The 21,463-nt window shown below is 38.2% G+C and overlaps 1 protein-coding gene across 7 annotated transcripts; it reads left to right on the top strand.

Annotated features, from left to right (window-relative positions):
• The first annotated feature begins 725 nt into the window (after positions 1-725).
• LOC104247479 (uncharacterized) lies at positions 726-18,964 on the top strand. 7 transcript variants are annotated; one of them, XM_070165184.1, is made up of 10 exons: positions 726-865; positions 4,907-4,969; positions 5,249-5,379; positions 6,024-6,169; positions 7,200-7,305; positions 8,213-8,386; positions 17,255-17,740; positions 17,823-17,909; positions 17,986-18,081; positions 18,228-18,964. In XM_070165184.1, the coding sequence occupies exons 4-9, from the start codon at positions 6,122-6,124 to the stop codon at positions 18,045-18,047; spliced, it is 963 nt and encodes a 320-aa protein (XP_070021285.1). In that variant the 5' UTR covers positions 726-865; positions 4,907-4,969; positions 5,249-5,379; positions 6,024-6,121; the 3' UTR covers positions 18,048-18,081; positions 18,228-18,964. The 7 variants fall into 7 exon arrangements, with proteins under 7 accessions (XP_070021285.1, XP_070021284.1, XP_070021283.1 ...); XM_070165183.1 differs by lacking the exon at positions 5,249-5,379 and adding an exon at positions 4,001-4,070; XM_070165182.1 differs by lacking the exon at positions 5,249-5,379.
• The last annotated feature ends 2,499 nt before the right edge of the window (positions 18,965-21,463 follow it).

Raw genomic sequence — 21,463 nt, 5'->3', positions numbered from 1 at the left:
AATTTGATAAGCCAAATCACAGATCTTCCTAATGTGACTTGGATCCGATATCAAGAAATCATGTGGGACGGGCAAATAGTATTGATTGCATAGGTATTTAAGGGTAAATAGTTTGGGTTTGGATAATTAAGGGTAAATAGTTTGGGTTTAATGGATATAAAGTGAGATTTTCTCAAAGAAAAAGGGTAACAAGGACACCCGGAACAAAAATTTATACATAAAAGTAATACTGATAAACTTAAAAAATACTCGTAAGTCTAAAAAATGGAGTGATAAGTGAAGACTCCTAAAACGGAAGGGAATTGAGAAAATTCGAATCAATAATATAATTTTTCATGTCAAACTCCTAAATATCAGCTGATCATTTATAAATTAGGAAAATAATTAAATAATAATTTCTATATATTAGGAAAATAACTTAAACAACTATTTTATCCAATGTGAAAAATGTTTTTAAAAATAATAAAGACGAACGATATTTCCCTAAGGGTCTTTTAATATAGTATAGATAAAATAATAATCCCGAGTATCAAACATAAAAAGGGATAGTGGAAAAAATTCCTATAATTGTAAGACACTATTGAAAAGGAGAGGTAACTGTCTTAACTGTTTCTATTTTGCATCCGGGGTCAATTCATAATTTTACAAAAATAGTGGGGTCCCAGTGACAACGATATGAGAAAATAGACACCGTATAAGGACCTCGTCATCGGTGATCTCTTCGAACAACTTTGCAGAAAAAGAGAAAAAACGAGGAAGCGGTGAACAGAATCAGAGTGCCGGCACCGGCGGCTTTTCCGATTTGTCTTCGCCGGCGATTTTCTTCTAGCTTTGGTGATTCCGCAAACTAATTAGTGTAACAGAGGTGAAGTTTCCTTATGACTTTTTCTTTCCAATGATTGCCCTTTATATCTTGAACTCAACACATTTGATAACTCAAAGAGCTTCTAATGCTAGAAAAAAGTTATTTACATTAATATTGGACTGACACGGGTGTAAATTGAGCAACATGCACAGTGAACAATTCACACAGCAGAATAAGCTGATTCCGACTTGCTTTTGTGATTAAGGCGTAGTTTGTACATGTTTGAAAACGGTGAGAAATATTTGATTGTTGTTTATTTTGCATTTTCTGAAATGTATAGTTTTCCTTATAGATCATATAGAGTTATGGTGGTTCTGTTCAGTGGCAGAGCCAAGAATTTTAACAAGGGGATTCAAAAATTTCGAACTTGCGACCTAAATTAAGTCGAGAGAATTCAAAAGTGTACATATATATGAAAAAATTACTTATTTTTTCCTTTTTGCGTAGTATAATTATTGAGCGAAGGAGATCCTATTGAACCCCCTTCTTTGGCTGTTGCTCTGCCACTCGTTATGTTTATGTGTCTCTTCTCGGTATCCCTGGAATAGTTATTACTTCCAAGTTAATTATTTTAAAAAGATTGTTACATTTGATTCTCTTTGTGTTATGCTATACATAACACAAAGCAAGTACCTTATGAAGTTATGATAATATAAAGGAATACCTAACATTCTACAAGGAGATACCTGTCTAAATGAAGCTATAGGCTGAAAGAATATTGCGAAGATGTAGTGTTTCTGAGAGATATCTAGAAGCTATTCTTGTTCTAGTAGTCTACGGTTTGTAATGGAGTTAAGTTCAAATTACTCCAATGAGGTGTACTTTATCTGCTGGGTTACAGTCGGGCATTTGCAAAAGGTTTCTAATCTACCCTTGTGTGATTCCTGTTGAAGCATGCCTCCCATAGAGATCACTTCTAGATGAACGAAACATTGTATTTTAATTTAACATATTATACGAGCTTCACCTATCATATCTTTGTTGACATGGACAAGTTCTTGCCTATCTCAAAAAATGTGTTTAAGGTTCTCTTCATGCCCCTCAACACCTTGCCCAAAATTAAGACATCCTAGCTCTGCCGTAACTTATGGTTTAAGTTTTTATATTGGAGGAGTGATTTTATGAGGTGAATAATGAGTGTTCGTTGCTCCCTGGGGTCTGCTGAAGCTTCATACCACTTGGCAGCTTAGCATATTTTAAAGGGAATGATTTAGGCTCATGGAATTTCTCTTTCTTCTGTTACTTTGCCTGCTCTCTCCTTGCATAGCTCCGAAGCGTTACTCGCCATCTTGCTGCAAACTTTAGTATCAACAAAATGTCCTTTTGACTTATTGCCTCTCCATATTTGTCTTTCAATGCCTTTACATGTTCCTCTATTCGTTTCTCTGCAATTCATCAACATACTGGAGTTTCCTTCCGTGCATCTCTTTTCCTGACATCCATCTTTCTTATTATCCAACTTGCTGTAGCTCTTTCCACTGCTTTATGTAGAACTCATACTATATTCAACAAGATATAAAGAAAGGTCCATACGCTACCACATAACTACGCTGAATATAATCCGTATTCAAGTTCTCCTTAGCAAAAGAGTAATCTGCATGCAAAGCTTCAGACATAGTCCATATCTTACAACTGGTTTTTCATGAATGAAATTGATTTGTGTGACGACCCGGCCGGTCATCTTAAGAATTTATGCCCCGATCCCCTATTAACTTCTTTCCCCGAGTTTATTTCTACTATTTTAATTTGTCGGGATGTTCGGTTTTGAGTTTTGGAGAGTTATGAGACACTTAGTCCCTAAATGAGAGCTTAAGTGTTGGAAAGTTGGCCGTAGTCGGACAGTGTGAAGACGGCATCAGAATGGAAATCCGATGGTTCCGTTAGCTTCGTTGGGTGATTTCGGGGTTAGGAGCGTGTTCGGATTGTGTTTCGGAGGTCCATAACTAATTTTGGCTTGAAATGCCGAAAGTTGAATTTTTGAAGTTTCCGGTCCGATAGTGTGATTTTGATCCGAGGGTCGGAATGGAATTCCGGAAGTTTGAGTAGCTATGTAGTGTTGAATGTGACGTGTGTGCAAAATTTCAGGTCATTCAGACGAGGTTTGATAGACTTTTTGATCAAAAGCGTATTTTTAGAGTTTTTGGAATTCTTAGGCTTGAATCCGATGAAAAATGAGTGTTTTGATGTTGTTTTGAGCGCTCCGAAGGTTGTAACAAGTTTGAATGATGTTTTAGGGTTGGTTGGCAGGTTTGGTTGAGGTCTCGGGGGCCTCAGGTGTGTTTCGGATGCTCAACGGATCATTTTAAGTTGTAAAAAAAATTGTGTTGCAGAGGAATTTTACTCTTCGCGTTCGCGAGTGGGCCCTCGCGTTCGCGAAGAGTCAGTTGAGGAAGGTGAAAATTAAGCCTTCGCGTTCGCGAGGAAGGCACCTCGTTCGCGAAGTGCTAAGTGTTTGTACATCGCGTTCGCGTGGGTGGTGTCGCGTTTGCATATAAGAAAATGAGCGGCTGAGTTTCAGTAGATTTAATGCATCGCGTTCGCGATAGGTGGAACGCGATCGCGAAGGCCTGTCTGTGCAAAGCATCGCGTTCGCGAGGTATTGGCCGCGATCGCGTAAGAGGAAAAATAGTCAAAGTCATTTTGTGCTTCGCGAATGCGAGGGTTTGACCGCTTTCGCGAAGAAGGAATTACCTGGGCAGATATAAGATTTCAAAAATCGAGGGTTTAGCCATTTTTATCAAAACTTAAGCTTAGGAGCTCGGATTTGAGCGTGATTTTGAGGGATTTTCAGAGATATCGATTGGGTAACGATTCTAGACTCCTTTTTGCTTGTAACCCATTAATCTAAACATGAATTCATCCTTTAATTTCGAAATTTGTATGAAAATTGGGGAAAAGTTCTTTGACCAAGAAATTGAGTTTTGATTGGGGATTTGACATCGGATTTGGATAATTTTGGTATGGTTAGACTCGTGAGAGTGTGTGGATTCTGAAACTATAAATTTTATCCGATTCCGAGATGTGGGCCCGAGGGGCATTTTGGTCATTTTACATAATTTCGCCTATTAGCTTAGAATTTAATTGTAGAATCAGTTACTTGAAGTGTTATTTACATTATGCAATTGAATTGAATAGAATTGGGCCATTTGGAGTCGAGTACTCGTGGCAAGAGCGTGGTTTCGGGTTGATTTTGAGCCGGTTCGAGGTAAGTGGCTTGCCTAACCTTGTGTGGGGGACCTTCCCCTTAGGATATGATATATTTAATAATTGAAATGCCTTGTACGTGAGGTGACGAGTGCGTACTTGAGCTAATTGTTGAAAATCCGTTTTTTCTTTAAGTATTTCAATTGAGTTCCTTTTTCCTGTTTTATTCCACTTGCGAATTTAGCCTGTTGTTAGTTTAGAAAAGCATGTTTAGATGACTTAATTGCCTATTTGCTTAAACTGCCTTAATTGCATTACGTGAAGCATGTTAGGCTAGAATTATCTGTTTACTTAGTACGAAATTTAGCATTTATTGAGTATTCTTGTGTTGCTACTGTGTGTTTTTAATTTGGGACTACGGGACGGCATCCCGGGAGATCCCCTGTACGTATTTATAATCTGGACTGAGGTGCGGAATACCAAGAGATCCCTGGCACGTATATTGAGGATACCAAGAGATCCCTAGCATATATTGAGGATACCAAGAGATCTCTAGCATATATTGAGGATACCAAGAGATCCCTTTTGTATATATAAAGGATACCTAAAGATCCTCGGGATACCAAGAGATCCCCCGTTATCATCCTTGTTATGACTAGTACTTCCTTGTGCTTTGCCTTTATCCCTGTTTCCGTTATTGTACCCTTATTATCCTGTATAGATTCTTACTGTAGATTCTCAATTTTACTGCTTATCTTATCCGGTTATTTTTATATTTATTTAATCTTAGTAGGGCCCTGACCTTCCTCGTCACTACCCGACCGAGGTTAGCTTGGCACTTACTGAGTACCGCTGTAGTGTACTCATGCCTTTTCTGCGCATGTTTTTCATGTGCAGATCCAGGTGCCGCTACTCAAGCCTACCATCCTTGAGGGAGGCGACTACTCTAGAGACTTCGAGGTACATCTGGCGCGTCCGCAGACCGAGAAGTCCCTCTCTATTCCTGCTTTTTAGTACTTAGCCCTTCTGTATTTTCTGTTCTTGTTAGACATTCCGGAGTTAGAGCTATGTAGTACTTCTTAGCTTGTGATTCGTGGGTTTCCGGGTCTTGGATTTATGTTTTGGTATTGAGAGTTAAATACGGTGTAAGCCGAGCGGCACATTTAAACACTGTTATTACTTTATTACTGTTTTAAATTGTTTTACTTCCGCAAATTTTGGTTTTCTTCCGCAATTTAGGTAGAGACTAGGTGCCATTACGATGGTTCACGGAGGGCGAACTGGGGTCGTGACAATTTGTGCTTGGGGGTCAAGAGAATGCCATAGCAAACTACGGTCTTGCGTCTACTTTAATCCATGTGGTTGATCAGGTGGTCATCATATCCTTGACTTGTGAACCATAACTGTACTGGAACTTCTGAAGAGACATGATTACTTCTGCCGTGCAATTTAACAGCAGTAATTGTAGGATACGAGATTGACTAGAAAAGTATTTCTCACAATTTGATTTTGTAGTCACCTCTCTCTCGTTTTCTTTCCCTTTGCAGTAGAACATAGGAAAAATTGAAGTTACACAGATGGAATTAAAATCCTGTCTCTGGTACCATGCAGAGAAAAGAGAGATGTTTTGGAAATATTTCAGCTTGATTGTGCCATCAAGCTAATAACAGTTTAAACATTGATGTACAGTATTTTCCTAAAATAGAAGGAATTTACTGAGTACATAATTACAAGCAAAGCATCTTCTTAATTGACCCTAACTGATAATGAATCTCCCTAATTGATATTGCGATATATCATATAACTACGATATTCTTAACATGTATGTTCACGTGCATTTAGATATTTCTCCTCAAACTCTACTACCTGCATTTTGCTGTGGTTTTGCTTGATGCCATAGTGTTGTGTCTTTTGTATGTGTATTACTAGCTTCTCTGTGTATTCGTTTAAATTTACCTTTTAGGGTGTTTTGGTGACTACATCCTAATTATCTAGAAGTTACATATCTTATCAGGTGATATCAATTGTAGTGGATTTTTCCTTTACCGGGGCTTGTCAACAGGAATTGCGTCGAGTTTCTGCTGAGCGTATTTGGCATTGGAAGATTGAAAAATGTCTAGTGGGGAGGTTAAGAAAGTCTCACGTGAAGATATACAACTGGTAAGCATCGAGCTACAATCATAACATTGGCTTTCCCATTTTTTTCTGTATGAATCATTTTAGGATGCCTGAATCAAATGGAAAGAGATAGAGCACACATTTTTCTTTGAGCATATAGAGCACGTACTTGATTGAGTTGTGAATAATTTGATAATCTTTATATATAATTTTTGATACTTACCACTCTCTAAGTTACTTCAAGGCAAAAGATACTTCACTCCCACAAGAATTGTTGCCTAACTCTGTAAAACAAGAATGTATATTTCAATTAAAGCAAATACCAGAATATGCAAGCAAGGCTGTTATTTGGAACAAGCAAGATTGTTGTTTGAAAATTGTCTTCCTTTAATTTAGCCTGATTCCCAGTTTTGTCCATTTATTTTGTGTTACCTTTAATTGTGGTCATAGGTTAGGTGACAGATCATCACTGCTAGAGTCTATATTTAGAACCATAACATCTAGCTTATTTATCGGTCTCCAGTAGTTATATGAGTCACAGAGCATTAGGGAGGAAAAAGGAACTATGGAGTTCTCTTTCCTGTTTGAAGGGTTATATATTGAAGGGTTATATTCAGAGGCGGAACTAGGATTTGAAGTTTGTGGGTTCTAACTTGACACCGAATCCATAGCATGTTTTAGTTACTGGGTTCACAATTATATATTAATACAAATTTAATAGATTTTCTAATACAAATAAAGGGTCTACGCAAAAGCTAGTGGGTTCGGCCGAACCCATAAAGAATACCCTACCTCCGCCCCTGGTTAAATTAGATTATCATAGAGGAGAATACTGTAATATTCTTATGGACCTGTATGCTATTTCACATGTTGTCCAAGTTCCATGGGGAATTATCATAAAGAACAGCATTACAATCTTCTGGTGGACCTTCTAGGAAATGGGCTTCTTGGTTCTGATATGGTTCATTCTTACTAATAATGACTTGGAGTTCAAATTTAGTTCTTTCGTATTTTAAAATTGCTTGCATTGCACAAGCTTTACTCTCCTAACACTGACCTTCTTTGATTTCAGGTGCAAAATCTCATAGAAAGATGTTTACAGCTTTACATGAACCAGAAGGAAGTTGTTAACACCCTCTTACATCAGGCAAAGATTGAGCCTGATTTCACCGAACTTGGTGCATACTCTCTCTCTTACCATTCTGCTCTTTTTGCAGAGTAACATATTTATCTGTACTCTCAAGTTTCATAAAAATTACTGAATTTGGAAGACCCGTGAGGAAATAATTTAGAAAAATTGACCTCTTATGAGCATTATTATAGGAATTAACTAGCATATTGGAAGATCAATCGGCCAAAATAACCATGAGCGGCTACGATGTTATAAGTTTCTTCCTCTTGACCGAATCTGTAACCTTCATTAGCAGATTCATTTTCTGTGGTTTCCCTGATCAAACTAGAAGTTACCAAGGAACCATGCATAGCACTGAATAGGGAGCCGCCGAATACACCAGCTACGCCTAACATGTGAAATGGGTGCATAAGGATGTTGTGCAGCTCTAAGGTTTTTTATATTCGGTGGAAGGCAGGCTGAAACTCTGCCCCAACCAAGTGAAACTAAGGGTCTGAAAGAGTTCACGATCTGATCTATGGGGTGTTAGTCGGATGAGAGTGAGAATAGAAAGGAAGCTGGGAGGAAGAATGGAGTATAGCATTACCTCTAGAGTACAACCCGGACAATCGCTGTTGAAGCTCTACCCTCCTTTGGATATCAGGAAGGAGAGGTTGCTCTAATTCCGGAACGAGGACCTCGCCGCCCGCATTGATCAATATCAATAAGAATAGCAATCATTTCCCTTTTTATGGAAGGCGTTTCCTCCCTACTTATATTTCGGAGAAGTATTAGTTACCTATCGAAAATCAAATATTTAAGCTTAATTCTGATAGAGATGAAAATATCTGAGATTATTTGTAGAATTTCTTTCAGACTCTGCTTGGCCTTTCTTATCTCAAGTATCTGGTTGTGATCTATGTGCTCCATGTGTGTCTACTGGAAGATATTTGACATCCTGATCTCTTTTCCAGTTTGGCAAAAGCTTGAAGAAGAAAACCAGGAGTTTTTCAGGGCTTATTATTTGAGGTTGATAGTGAAGGATCAAATTCAGAAATTCAATGACTTGCTTCAGAGACAGGTCGAGGCAATGCAGATGTATGCAACTGGATCCGTCCCCATTTCTAATGGATCTCAGATTCAACCAGGTAAGACATGAATATCATAGATCCCTATTGGTCTTCTTGGAAATAATTTTCTGCTATCATTCTTCTTTTCCATAGTGAAATTTGTCATAGATCCCCACCCTTTTCCAGTTTTCAGCTTCCTTGCTTTAATTTTTCATACAATTGCCCTATTATGATTCTGGGTTGGATAGTCAAAGGAAAGGTCTGAGGCTTTTGAAGTGGAAGATGAAATGTAAATCATATGGATAGTTGTGGGAAGGATTTTATCAGAAAAAACATCCGAGAGGGATCTGTCTTTGGGCGCTGTGGTTGTGTTTTCAATATGAGACTGTGGGCATTTGTCAAAGTTGGTGATATGATAAAATTAGTTTCTGGATCTTCATATGTGAAATTGAGTAAAAGTTTGATAGAAATAGAGGGAGCTATAAATGAAATTTTGGCTTTCTCCACAGCATCATATTAGCAGTCTCAAAATCTTTCCTTGCAAAATCTTTGGATATGTATCCAATGTTTTCCATCTGGAAGTTAATGAAGTTGATAGATCCTTCAATCACCTGAATACATTATTGACATCCCATCTTATTAGGACAACATTACTGATCTTTGGACTTACGGTTAAGTGATAATGTACATTTCTAGGCTTTTACAGTTTTAGTTCTTATATTCACAAGTACTTTAACTTGATGCCCTTGGGTTTGTTTCCAAATTTAAAAACTGTTGAATGATAAAGGAATGAGACATTTTTAGGAGTGTTCAGCTTGATTATCCCTCAATATATTGGGCCTTAAGTAAGATATTGGGTCTTAAGTAACATTTACTTAGACCAAAATGTGAAAAGATATTACGGGCATAAATCTTCTTAATTGATACATACTATTTTCATATCTAGCCCGGATGGTTTTGGTTCGGTTGTTAGGACACAACAGGGTATGTATGGATAGGTTCTCCACGAGTTCGAACTCTACCATCGGCAAAAAGCCTAGTATTTAAGAGGGACCATGGTAGAGGGATGGACCCATACTCCCCAAGTTTCAACCTGTGAGCCAACTGAGATTGCGCGAACTAACTCATAAGAGATTACTTGGTTATAAAAAAAAAAAAAGAAACTAATAAAAACTTTTAACTAATATATACTTACAAATATTTCAAACGAGCCCCTCAAGATGCAGTTTATATATCATTCACTCCTTGTCGCTGGTGTGATTAATTTTGGAGCCTCGAAGTGATTTGTAAGGTTATCCAGTAGTTGGTCATTTGAAGCGATGAAGCTGTGGCAATACATACTGGCTTAATCATAAAATGGCAATCTACTGCTATCTGCTTCTTTTGTGAAACACGAAATGTGAAGCAATACTTTGTGCTGCTTATTTGTTAAAAGTCAGTTTTGGTACTTCACCACTTTGACATTCCAAATGTAGAAAAATCTGGTTTAACCATTTAAATTAAACTCACATGTGGCTAAAGTCATGAGTAAATATTCTGTTTCCGCGCTTTATCTGCTACCACATCTTGCTCCCCCTCCAATGGAGAAAAATGGAAAGAAAAAAAATAAGAAAAGGGAACCCCATCACCTGTAATGGTGTATTTGGTATTAATCATGTATATTGGGTAAGTTCCTGCATTTGATTGACTAGCATTATACAAAATCGAAAGACAGATTTTTTGATGAACATTATAAAGCAGGTTGTGCTGTTAGTTACAATAAATTCACTTGTGATAACTCTTGTTGGACATATGGCTAAGCGCAAAGGTAGGGAATAGCCCATCATCAAGCTCCACACTTTTATTATGGATTGTAAAGAAAGCTGTCTACCTGATTAGGAAGTGTATATGGAAATTTTTTCTTTTATCTTATTGTTTTATGAAGTATAATTCTAACAAGGATTGTTAATAGCAACTTGTCACGACCTAAAATCTCACCTGTTGTGATGACGCCTATCGTGGTACTAAGCAAGCCTCAACTCAACATCTCAACACAGAAGAACTTTTTAAATAAAGGCGAAAGCAGTTAATATTAAATAAAACTTTTTAGAACAGAATATAACTCCAAAAGTACTAAACAATCTATCCCCAAAACCCAGTGTCACTGAGTGCATGAGCATCTAAATGATAATAACATCCGACTGATAAAACACTGTCTGAAAATATAGAACAGTACAATATGAAAGGAAAGGAGAGTCAAGGTCAGCGAACGCCATACAACTACCTCAATAGTTTCCTGAGTCTGACTCCTCAATCAACAACCGCCGTGACCAGAAGTGCCTGGATCTGTACACGAGGTACAGGGGGTAACGTGAGTACACCAACTCAGTAAGTAACAGAAATAAATAAGGAACTGAGAAGTAGTGACAGGCTATACAATAGAGTTATCTCAATAACTTTCAAATAGGATTAGGCATACTTTCGATTGCAGTAATTTAGGCCCAAACAGTAATTTCATATCAAATTTGACTGAGCAGTAAATAATATCCTTCAATAATTTTCAAAACAGTGATATATGGCAGCTACGATGCAACAATAATGTAGCCAATGCTTTCTCTCAGAATAACAGTCACTCTGTCCTCCCATTCACTCCAACCTCACAGTCACTCATTCCTCCCAATCGCTCGGCACTCGGCACTCGCACTCAGCAGTCGCACTCAGTAGGTACCTGCGCTCACTGGGGGTGTACAGACTCCGGAGGGGCTCCTACAGCCCACGCGCTATAACAAACCACCTCGTGGCATCAATCACTCAGGCCCTCGGCCTCACTCAATCATAAATCAATAACAACATGCTGCGGCGTGCAACCCGATCCCATAAATATCCTCATAGATCAGGCCCTCGACCTCACTCAATCATAAACCTCTCAAGCCACTCGGGCTATCAGTAAAACGAGATGCTTAGCCCAAAACAACATTTCATATGTTTCAAAAACAGAGTAATAAAGACTGAATTATGAAATCAGTAAGTATAGCATGACTGAATATAGATTTTCAATCAGAACAGTGAGGGGATAATAAGTAAAAGACCCCTAAGGGTCCAAACAGTTCTGGCACAAGGCCCAAACTTGGCATTCAACCCCATTTATAGAAACTCTTTCCAAAACACATAAGTATCATATAGTTTCAGTCAAATACACAACTTTATAGTTGCTACATGACGGACCAAGTCACAATCCCTAACGGTGTACGCCCACGCGCCCGTCACCTAGCATGTGCGTCACCTCCAAAATAGTCATACGACACAATGTCCTGGGTTTCATACCCTCAGGATCAAATTTATAACTGTTACTTACCTCAATTCGAGCAAAATCCTACTCCGCAATGCCTTTTCCTCTCAAATCGACCTCCGAATGCCTCGAATCTAGCCACAATAATTCGATTAAATCAATAAAAATTATAGGAATTAATTCCATATGAAATTCTACATTTTTCACTAAAAATCCGAAATTGCACTAAATATTCGCCTGTGGGGGCCACGTCTCGGAACCCGAAAACAATCACGGAATATGAACCCCCATCCAACCACGAGTCGAACCATACAAATTTTACCAAAATCCGACAAAAATTCGGCCTCCAAATCATCAATCTTATTTTCAAATCTTTAGGCTCAAATTCCCGATTTACACCTCAAAAACACGTAATCTAGCCGAGATATTCAATGATAATTCAATAATATTGACTAACAAGGATCACAAGGGACTTACCTCAAGAATTTCCGTGATTTCTCGCTCAAAATTGCCCAAAACCCGAGCTTGGCAGTAAAAAAATATGACCAAAAACTGGACTGCTGGACTTAAAACTGTCCAGAATTGTCGTGTTTGTTGTTCACGCTACTGTACACGGATATTGTTCACGCTACTGTATACGGCTACTGTACACGCAGGTGCGGTCATTGTTCACACGTGCGAAAAATGCAGAAGTTGCCCAGAAAATTTCTGCAGTTAAATTCAAGTCCGAATTGATCCGTTAACCTTCCGAAATCCACCCGAGGCCCTCGGGACCTCAACAAAATACACCAACAAGTCCTAAAACATCATACGAACTTAGTCGAAACCTCAAATCACATCAAATAATGCTAAAACCGCGAATCACACCCCAATTCAAGCCTAATGAACTAAGAGCGTCCAACTTCTATATTCGATGCAAAAACCTATCAAATCAAGTCCGATTGACTTCAAATTTTGCACACAAGTCATAAATGATATAACGAAGCTATGAAAATTTTCAGAACTAGATTCCGACCCCGATATCAAAATGTCAACCCCCAGGTCAAACTTCCAAACTTAAATATCTTATTTTTGCCATTTCAAGTCTATTTTAGCTACGGACCTCGAAATAAATATTCGGACACACTCCTAAGCCCGAAATCACCATACGGAAATATTGGAATCATCAAAAATCCATTTCGGGGTCATTTACACATATTTCACCTTCCGATCAATTTATCCAACTTAAGCTTTCTTCTCGAAGACTAAGTGTCTCAATTCATTTCAAAATCTCACCGGACCCGAACCAATTACCCCGGCGAGTCATATATCAACTCTAAAGCATGAATTTAGTAGTAAATAGGGAAAAAAGGACTGTACTATTCAAAACGACCGGCCGGGTCGTTACATCCTCCCCCTCTAATACAAACGTTCGTCCTCGAACGGGTCTAGACAAATACCTGGAGTCTCAAATAGGTGTGGATATTTGCTCCGCATCTCCTGTTCAGTCTCCCAAGTAGCCTCTCCGACTGGCTGGTCTCTCCACTGCACTTTCACTGAAGCTATGTTCTTTGACCTCAACTTTCGAACCTACCGATCTAAGATTGCCACTGGCTCTACATCACAAGTCAAATTACCATCCAATTGAACTGTACTGAAATCCAAAACATGGGACGGATCCCCAATATAATTCCGGAGCATAGATACATGAAATACTGGATGAACACCCAATAGGCTAGGTGGCAAAGCAAGTTCATAGGCCACCTCTCCGATCCTTTTAAGTATTTCAAAAGGTCCAATATACCTAGGACTCAACTTGCCCTTCTTCCCGAATCTCATAACGCCCTTCATAGGCGAAACCTTTAGCAGAACCTTCTCCCCAACCATGTAAGACACATCACGGACCTTCCTGTCGGCATAACTCTTCTGTCTGGACTGGGCCGTGCGAAGCCGCTCCTGAATTAATTTAGCCTTGTCCAAGGCATCCTGAACCAAGTCAGTACCCAATAGCCTAGCCTCACCCGGCTCAAACCAACCCACCGGAGACCGACACCGTCTCCCATGTAAAGCCTCAAACGGAGCCATCTGAATGCTGGTAGCTGTTATTATAAACAAACTCCGCTAGCGGTAGGAACTGATCCCAAGAACCCCAAAATCAACGACACAAGCACGTAGCATATCCTCCAATATCTGAATAGTGCGCTCGGACTGCCCGTCCGTCTGAGGGTGAAATGATGTACTTAGTTGTACCTAGCTCTCGCTGCACTGCCCTCCAAAATTGTGATGTAAATTGTGTGCCCCTATCTGAAATAATAGACACTGGCACACCATGAAGGCGAACAATCTCGCGGATATAGATTTCCGCTAACCGCTCCGAAGAATAAGTAGTGCCAACTGGAATAAAATGTGCGGACTTGTAGCCCGTTTGGCCAAGCTGCAAAAATCAGCCTATTTTGAGAAGTGCTTTTTTTCAAAAGTGCTTTTCTCAAAAGTACTTTTGGTGAGAAGCAGTTTGTGTTTGGCTAATTAGTTTGAAAAGCATTTCTGAGCAGCAATTAGTGTTTGGCCAAGCTTTAAAAAACTGCTTCTAAGTGTATTTTTCTCAAAAGTGCTTCTCAAAAAAGTGCTTTTGGAGAGAAGCTACTTTTTTCTGCTTCTCCAAAACTGCTTCTGCTTCTCCTCAAAAGTACTTTTTTCCCTTCCAGAAGCTTGGCCAAACACCTCAAATTGAGGCCAAAAGTGCTTTTGGCAAAAAAAAGCACTTTTGGCCAAAAATAAGCTTGGCCAAACAGGCTATTGGTCAATCTATCCACAATCACCCAGATGACATCAAATTTCCTTGAAGTCCGTGGAAGCCCCACTACAAAGTCCATGGTAATACGCTCCCACTTCCACTCTGGAATATCAAGTCTCTGAAGTAGTCCGCCCGGTCTCTGATGCTCATACTTTACCTGTTGACAATTTAAACACCGAGCTACAAACCCAACTATGTCTTTCTTCATTTTTTCTCCACCAATAATGCTGCCTCAAATCCTGGTACATCTTTGTGGCACCCGGATGAATAGAATACCGCGAACGGTGGGCTTCTTCAAGAATCAATTCACGTAACCCATCTACATTTGGAACACAAATTCGACCCTGCATCCTCAACACACCATCATCTCCGATACTAACATCCTTGGCATCGCCGTGCTGAACTGTGTCCTTCAAGACTAGTAAATGGGGATCATTGTACTGGCTCTCTCTGATGCAGTCATATAAGAAAGACCGAGAAACCACACAAGCTAGAACCCGACTAGGCTCCGAAATATCTAATCTCACGAACTGATTGGCTAAGGCCTGAAGCTCCAATGCTAATAGCCTCTCTGCTACCGACAGATATGCTAAACTGCCCAAACTCTCTGCCTTTCGACTCAATGCATCGGCAACGACATTGGTCTTTTCCGGATGATACAAAATAGTGATCATAATCCTTAAGTAACTCTAACCACCTCCGCTGTCGTAAATTGAGATCCTTCTGTTTGAACAGATGTTGTAGACTCCGATGGTCAGTATAGACCTCACAATGGACACCATACAAATAATGCCGCCAAATCTTCAAGGCATGAATAGGATAATTCTTCTCATGCACTTTCAGCTGTCTGGACGCGGAGGCAATCACCCTACCGTCTTGCATCAACACCGCTCCGAGATCAGTACGTGATGCATCACAATACACGGTATAAGAACCGGAACCTGTAGGCAAAACCAATACTGTAGCAGTAGTCAAAGCTGTCTTGAGCTTTTGGAAGCTCTCCTCACACTCCTCGGACCATCTGAACGGCGCACCCTTCTAGGTCAATCTGGTCATAGGTGCAACAATAGAAGAGAAACCCTGTACAAATCGGCGATAATACCCTGCCAAGCCAAGAAAACTCTGAATCTCTGTAGTTGAGGATGGCCTAGGCCAACTCTGAACTGCCTCTATCTTCTTCGGATCCACCTTGATTCCTTCACTAGACACTAGGTGTCCCAAGAATGCCACAGAACTAAGCCAGAACTTACACTTACAGAATTTGGCATAAAGTTTCTCCTCCCTTGGCCTCTGTAATACAATACCCAAGTGTTGTGCATGTTACTCATGGCTACGTGAGTCCACCAGGATATCATCAATAAATACCACAACAAATAAATCAAGATACGACTGGAATACACTATTCATCAAGTGCATAAATGCTGCTGGGGCATTGGTCAGCCCAAAAGACATTACAAGAAATTCATAGTGGCCATAACGAGTCCTGAATGTCGTCTTTAGAATATCTGAATCCCGAATTTTCAACTGATGATAGCCAGACCGCAAATCAATTTTTGAAAATACCTTAGCACCCTGTAGCTAATCAAATAGGTCATCAATACGAGGCAATGGGTACCTGTTCTTCACTGTAACCTTGTTCAGCTGTCGATAATCAATACACATGCGCATGGAGCCATCTTTCTTCCTTGCAAACAAGACCGGAGCACCCCACGGTGATATACTGGGCCGAATGAAACCCTTATCAAGCAACTCTTGTAGTTCTTTTAATTCTTTCAATTCTGTTGGGGCCATACGATATGGTGGAATAGAAATGGGCTGAGTGCCCGGTACCAAATCAATACCGAAATCAATATCTCTGTCTGGTGGCATACCCGACAAATCTGTAGGAAACACATCCAGGAAGTCTCAGACTACTGGTACAGAATCAATAGTAGGAGTGTCCACATCAACATCTCTTATAAAAGCCAAATATGATAGATATCCCTTCCCAACCATTCGTTGGGCCTTTAAGTAAGAAATTGCTCTGTTTGGAACATATTCTAGAGAACCTTTCCACTCGACCTTGGAAAATCCCGGCATCTCCAACGTCACAGTTTTTGCATGACAGTCCAGGATAGCATGACATGGAGACAACCAATCCATATCCAAAATCACATCAAAATCAACCATACTGAGTAACAGGAGATCAACTCTGGTCTCTAGTTCCCCAATAGTTACCACACACGACCGATACACATGGTCCACAATAATAGTATCGCCCACTGGTGTAGATACACGAACAGATAAAGTTAAGGACTCACGGGGCATATCCAGATAACTAGCAAAATAAAATGAAACATATGAATACGTGGAACCAGGGTCAAATAATATAGAAGCTTCCCTGTGGCACACTGAGACAATACTTGTGATCACTGCATCGAGGCAATGGCATCTGGTCTGGCAGGAAGGGCATAGAATCGGGCCTGACCGCCACCTGATCGGCCTCCCTCTTTAGAGCGACCTCTAGCTGACTGGGCTCCACCCCGAGCTGGCTGGACGGGTGGTGAATCAACTGGTGCTGGAGTCATAGTCTGACTCCTCTGCTGCACTAGAAGTTTGAAGGACATCTAATGAGAGTTCAAATGGTGCTTGGTTGAGAACATCATGTTTACTGCTCTTGTTTCGGGAAGACAAACTCCAGTCTTGGATAAACGAACTATCCACTTCTGTTTTCCTTTTGGATTGTTTGCTTTAGTTTCATGTCAAACTTGAGAGACGTATCATATTTGTATTATTTTAGCTTTCCCTTTTTATGTTTGTCCGGATTCAACATGGATTGTACATCGCAACGCGAAATTAAACACGTCCTATACATTTGTATACCTATTTTATTGTTTAACGATGCGTAATTTCATCATATTGACAGTACCACAGAACCCAACATGGGAAGCAACAGAGCATGCTGGGCAAAATGTACAGCTTGAGAACATGCACCAGACTATTAATGGCAATTCACCTCATATTTACACAAATGGTGCATCCCCAGTCCAATCATATGTGCAAGCTGCTATCGATGTTTCTGCTCATGCAAGAAGATTTGATGTATCACCAAGCATGCTATTGTCTCAAAGCTCAAACCTCGGAATGATGCAAGGACCAAATGATGGGATGATCAAATCAGTTGGTTATTCAGGCGACTCGTGCTTCCTATATGGTAGTGACAGCAATGTCCTGGAGGCTCGTCCTGGAATTGGGGATCCATCTGTTCCACCTTTCAGCAATGTAGGGTCAAATTCACAAGCTCTGAATGGAAACGGCTTGGGTGCTGATACTTCTTCCTTTGGTTTCTTGGGACAGATTCCTCGAAACTTCAGTTTGTCGGACTTAACAGCTGATTTTACTAACAGTTCTGGTTTGTGCCTGTCTTCTCTTCTGGATTAATATCTTGCTCACTTTTACATTGTTTATATGTTTTGACTTTCTGTTCTATACAGATATTCTAGAGGGCTACTCTGGATCAGCGTTCCTTGCAACAGATACTAGCAATTTTTTGGACCCTCAGGGTAGGGCAGAACATCAAGGTAGTTGTGTGGCATGTAACATTGAATTCTTCAGCTTAGTGTACCAGTACTTATATCTGTTCCTATTTTTTGGCAGACATTAACGGGTTGGATAATATATCAGAAGGCTTGAGTTATGAAGATTTTTCTAGTGATTGAAGGACCATTCAGATTACCATCTTTCAGGTTTAGGGTATAATTTATTCGAATATTCTAGCTTAACATCCTTAGCAAAACAAGTTGTGGTTTTGACTGTTTTCTATTTTTCTCTATGTTAATAAATTGGTTTAGCACCTAGGACTATGTTTTTACTTTTTTGGGTATGGCTTCATTCTGTAGGTCCAATTGCTTGTAGATAAAGTTTTGAAGTGCTTCGACGTCTTTTGGAGTATTGATTCCTGTGGCTCTTGGACAAGTAAGAAATGATATAAGCAAATATATTCTTGAAACGAAAAGGAGAGAAATCACCCGAAACAGGGCTACTGTTCACGTCCAGTTTTGGGAAGTTCCAGATAGCAAAATCTGATCTTCACCGTTCAAATCAAAGAACAGGATATTGAGAATCTCCGGTCCAAATTTGAGTACGATCAAACGGTTAACGAATCAAGAATCGCTACAAGAAGAGGACAGCCTGGAGCAAAATTTTATGGAGCAAAGAACAATGTCTTCTTCTCCCTCAAGTCACCAAAAATAGCCACCTCTCAATTTGAGAACACAAGAACTAAGTTGGTCATATATATATATAGTGGCTTTACGGCAAAGTGGGTTAAGTCCAAAAGATATTTTGTTTAGGGATTTCCTAATTTTATATATTATCCGCCCTAAACAAGAATTACTTACAAATTATATATATACATTCCATCATTAGTGCCTTAAGTTAGGGGATTTAGTTACACCATTTTTCTTTTTTTCAATTCTCTCCTCTTTCCCTATTCTCTCTCTCTCTCTATATACACAATCCATTACTAGTGCCTTAAATTAGGGAATTTAGTTACATCATTTTCTTTTTTTATTAAAGTAGAAAAATATTGAAAAATGTTGTTTTTCAACTGCGTTTTAAAGGTCATTTCAACTGATTTTCATGGTTTTTGTAAGCTCTTTAGACTGTTTCCGAGCAGATTTTTGCGGCTGTTGATGGATAGTTTTGGGCTTGGTTTTAGGTGTAAAAGTGTGCGATTTGTTGACTATTTTCTGGGTTTAAAAGTGGTTTAAGTGGCTGAACACGTAAGTCGAAATTAAGTAAAATGTTCAATGCCTCTATCTCCGTCGATGTAGCACCGACAACATCAATAAAAATTCGATAGTGATAGATTTGTATGGTACGACAACATACAAATTAAAAATAAATTTTCGTACAAATTTGATACATATACAATAATATATAAACTAAAATAAATTTTATACAAGTAATTATATATTATACAACATATTTCCAATTTATCTATAATTTTCATACATTATTTTTACTCAGTTAAATACATCTACAACATCATACAACTTAAATACAATTTTCATACAAAATTTATACAATATGTCTTTTGTATGTATTTTGTATCTGATTTATATTTTTTGTATGTGGTGTGTTCTTCTTCCTCTCTAAAATTCCAATCAAAGCTTTCTCTCTTTATACAATTTTGATACATATCAACAACTTTATGTAAAAAGATAATATTTATTACTTAAATACAAATTTCATACAATAATTCATACAGTATACAACTATTTTCAACTTCATACAACATTCAAATAACGAAAATATATAACTACAACATAATACAACTAAAATACAATTTACATACAACTATAATACAACTTTAACACAATTTTGTAAGTATATTATATGTCATGTGTTCTTCTTCTTCTTCTTCTTCTTCTTCTTCTCGAATTTTCACCAAACACCCTCAAAATTGAGATATAAACTCCAAAAATATTCTAAATTATTTGCAATAACACCCAATCCAAACAAATAATAGTTTTTGAAAATTCAAATTCAAATTCAAATTCAAAGCTTCGAAACTTTTTAATGACTGTCAATGGTGGAGAATCAAACATCTTCCAAATTTATTGATTGATAATTTTAATTCGAACATCAATTGTACAACATGAAAGAGAATTGATAAGTTACAACAATTAAAATCCATTGATGAATTCCATTAAAACACTATACAATAAGAAAGTATAAAAAAACAAAGAACATCAAAGGAAGAAAAATGGGGGGGGGGGGGAAGAGAGAAGTAGAGCAGAGAATTGAAGTGAGAGGGGGGTGGGGGAACTATAAAGAGATAAGGAAATAACTGATATTCCTTATTCAATTACTAATATAAAAGGATACTCATTTAAAACTTATTTGTATATAATTGGTAAATTGTATATGATCATGTACTTAGGTTAAAACTTGATTAGGGAGAGTAATAAAGTTTCATATGTAGTATAGGAAGGTAAAAATTCTTTTTATATTTATCCACATAGGAAGGAAAAATGACCCAAAAACCCAACAATTACTAGTACTAAATTGGGAGAAATTCAAAAATAGCCATATTTACAAGTAGTAATTGAAAAAAATAGCCACAGTTTCAAAAGTAATCGAAATTTAGCCACTTTTCATGTAAAGATAAAATCTGAACGAAATCACTGTTCAAACTCCGGAAAATATTCCAGCATAATATACTGGAGTTCCAGGATAATATACTAGTCCAGCATAATATGCTGGAAGTTCATATACATGTGCATCAATCTCCAGTATATTATGCTGGAACTTTCCGTGTTACAGCAAAATAATAGTAACTATTTTTAATGACTTTACAAACGCCGGTTATTCTTCAATTACCAGTTCGAAAACTGGTTAGCCTATGGTATTTTCACAAAATAAGCCGGCGGAGTTAAAGTAGACCTTTTTTAACTCTTGGATTTTGTACAGATTGTGCATCATATGAAGCTAAATGTATATGTCAAATTAATTAATGCACTAAATATGCTTTATGATTTGATGTAAATATTGAGTGCGAATATATTTTTGTTTTGCAGCTTCTCCATCGACCAACGCTGATGCTTTGAAAATCCATTTGTCTCTGAAGCAATTAAATTAGAGTATGAGTTCTCTTTTCAACTTTGCTTTATAGGCCCAAAACGCTGGAAAATTTCAGGTGACATAGCCTACACATAAGTTTATTTATCGAATTCAAAATTGAAGCCAAAACAAAAATAATTTCTAGCATGTTTTTTTTAAAATTTTTTTAACAAAACATTTTCAAAAAGCATAATTTTATTTACTCTTACAATAATGTCATCGGTTTGACCTTTAATTTTATAATTTAATTTTTCTTTTTATTCCCTTATTAGTACTTTGTCAATATTAAGGATTCGTTCCATGTTTAGCTATTCTTTTCTAAAATGTAAATTGTTATAATATATATTTCTAAAATCTTTTGCTACAACTCGCTATTACCTGATAAGTGTTCTTATGAATATTTTATATTGTTTACACCATTGGGTCCTGTTATTGTTTGCGTGTAGGGGTGTACATAGGTCGGGTTGGTTTGGATTTTGCAATTACCAAACCAAACTAATTGTGTCGG

This window comes from Nicotiana sylvestris, chromosome 12 (assembly GCF_000393655.2).
Source record: "Nicotiana sylvestris chromosome 12, ASM39365v2, whole genome shotgun sequence".
Taxonomy (NCBI): Eukaryota; Viridiplantae; Streptophyta; class Magnoliopsida; order Solanales; family Solanaceae; genus Nicotiana; species Nicotiana sylvestris.
The sequence above is the reverse complement of the archived record's forward strand: the minus strand, read 5'-3'. Positions and strand labels throughout refer to the sequence as shown.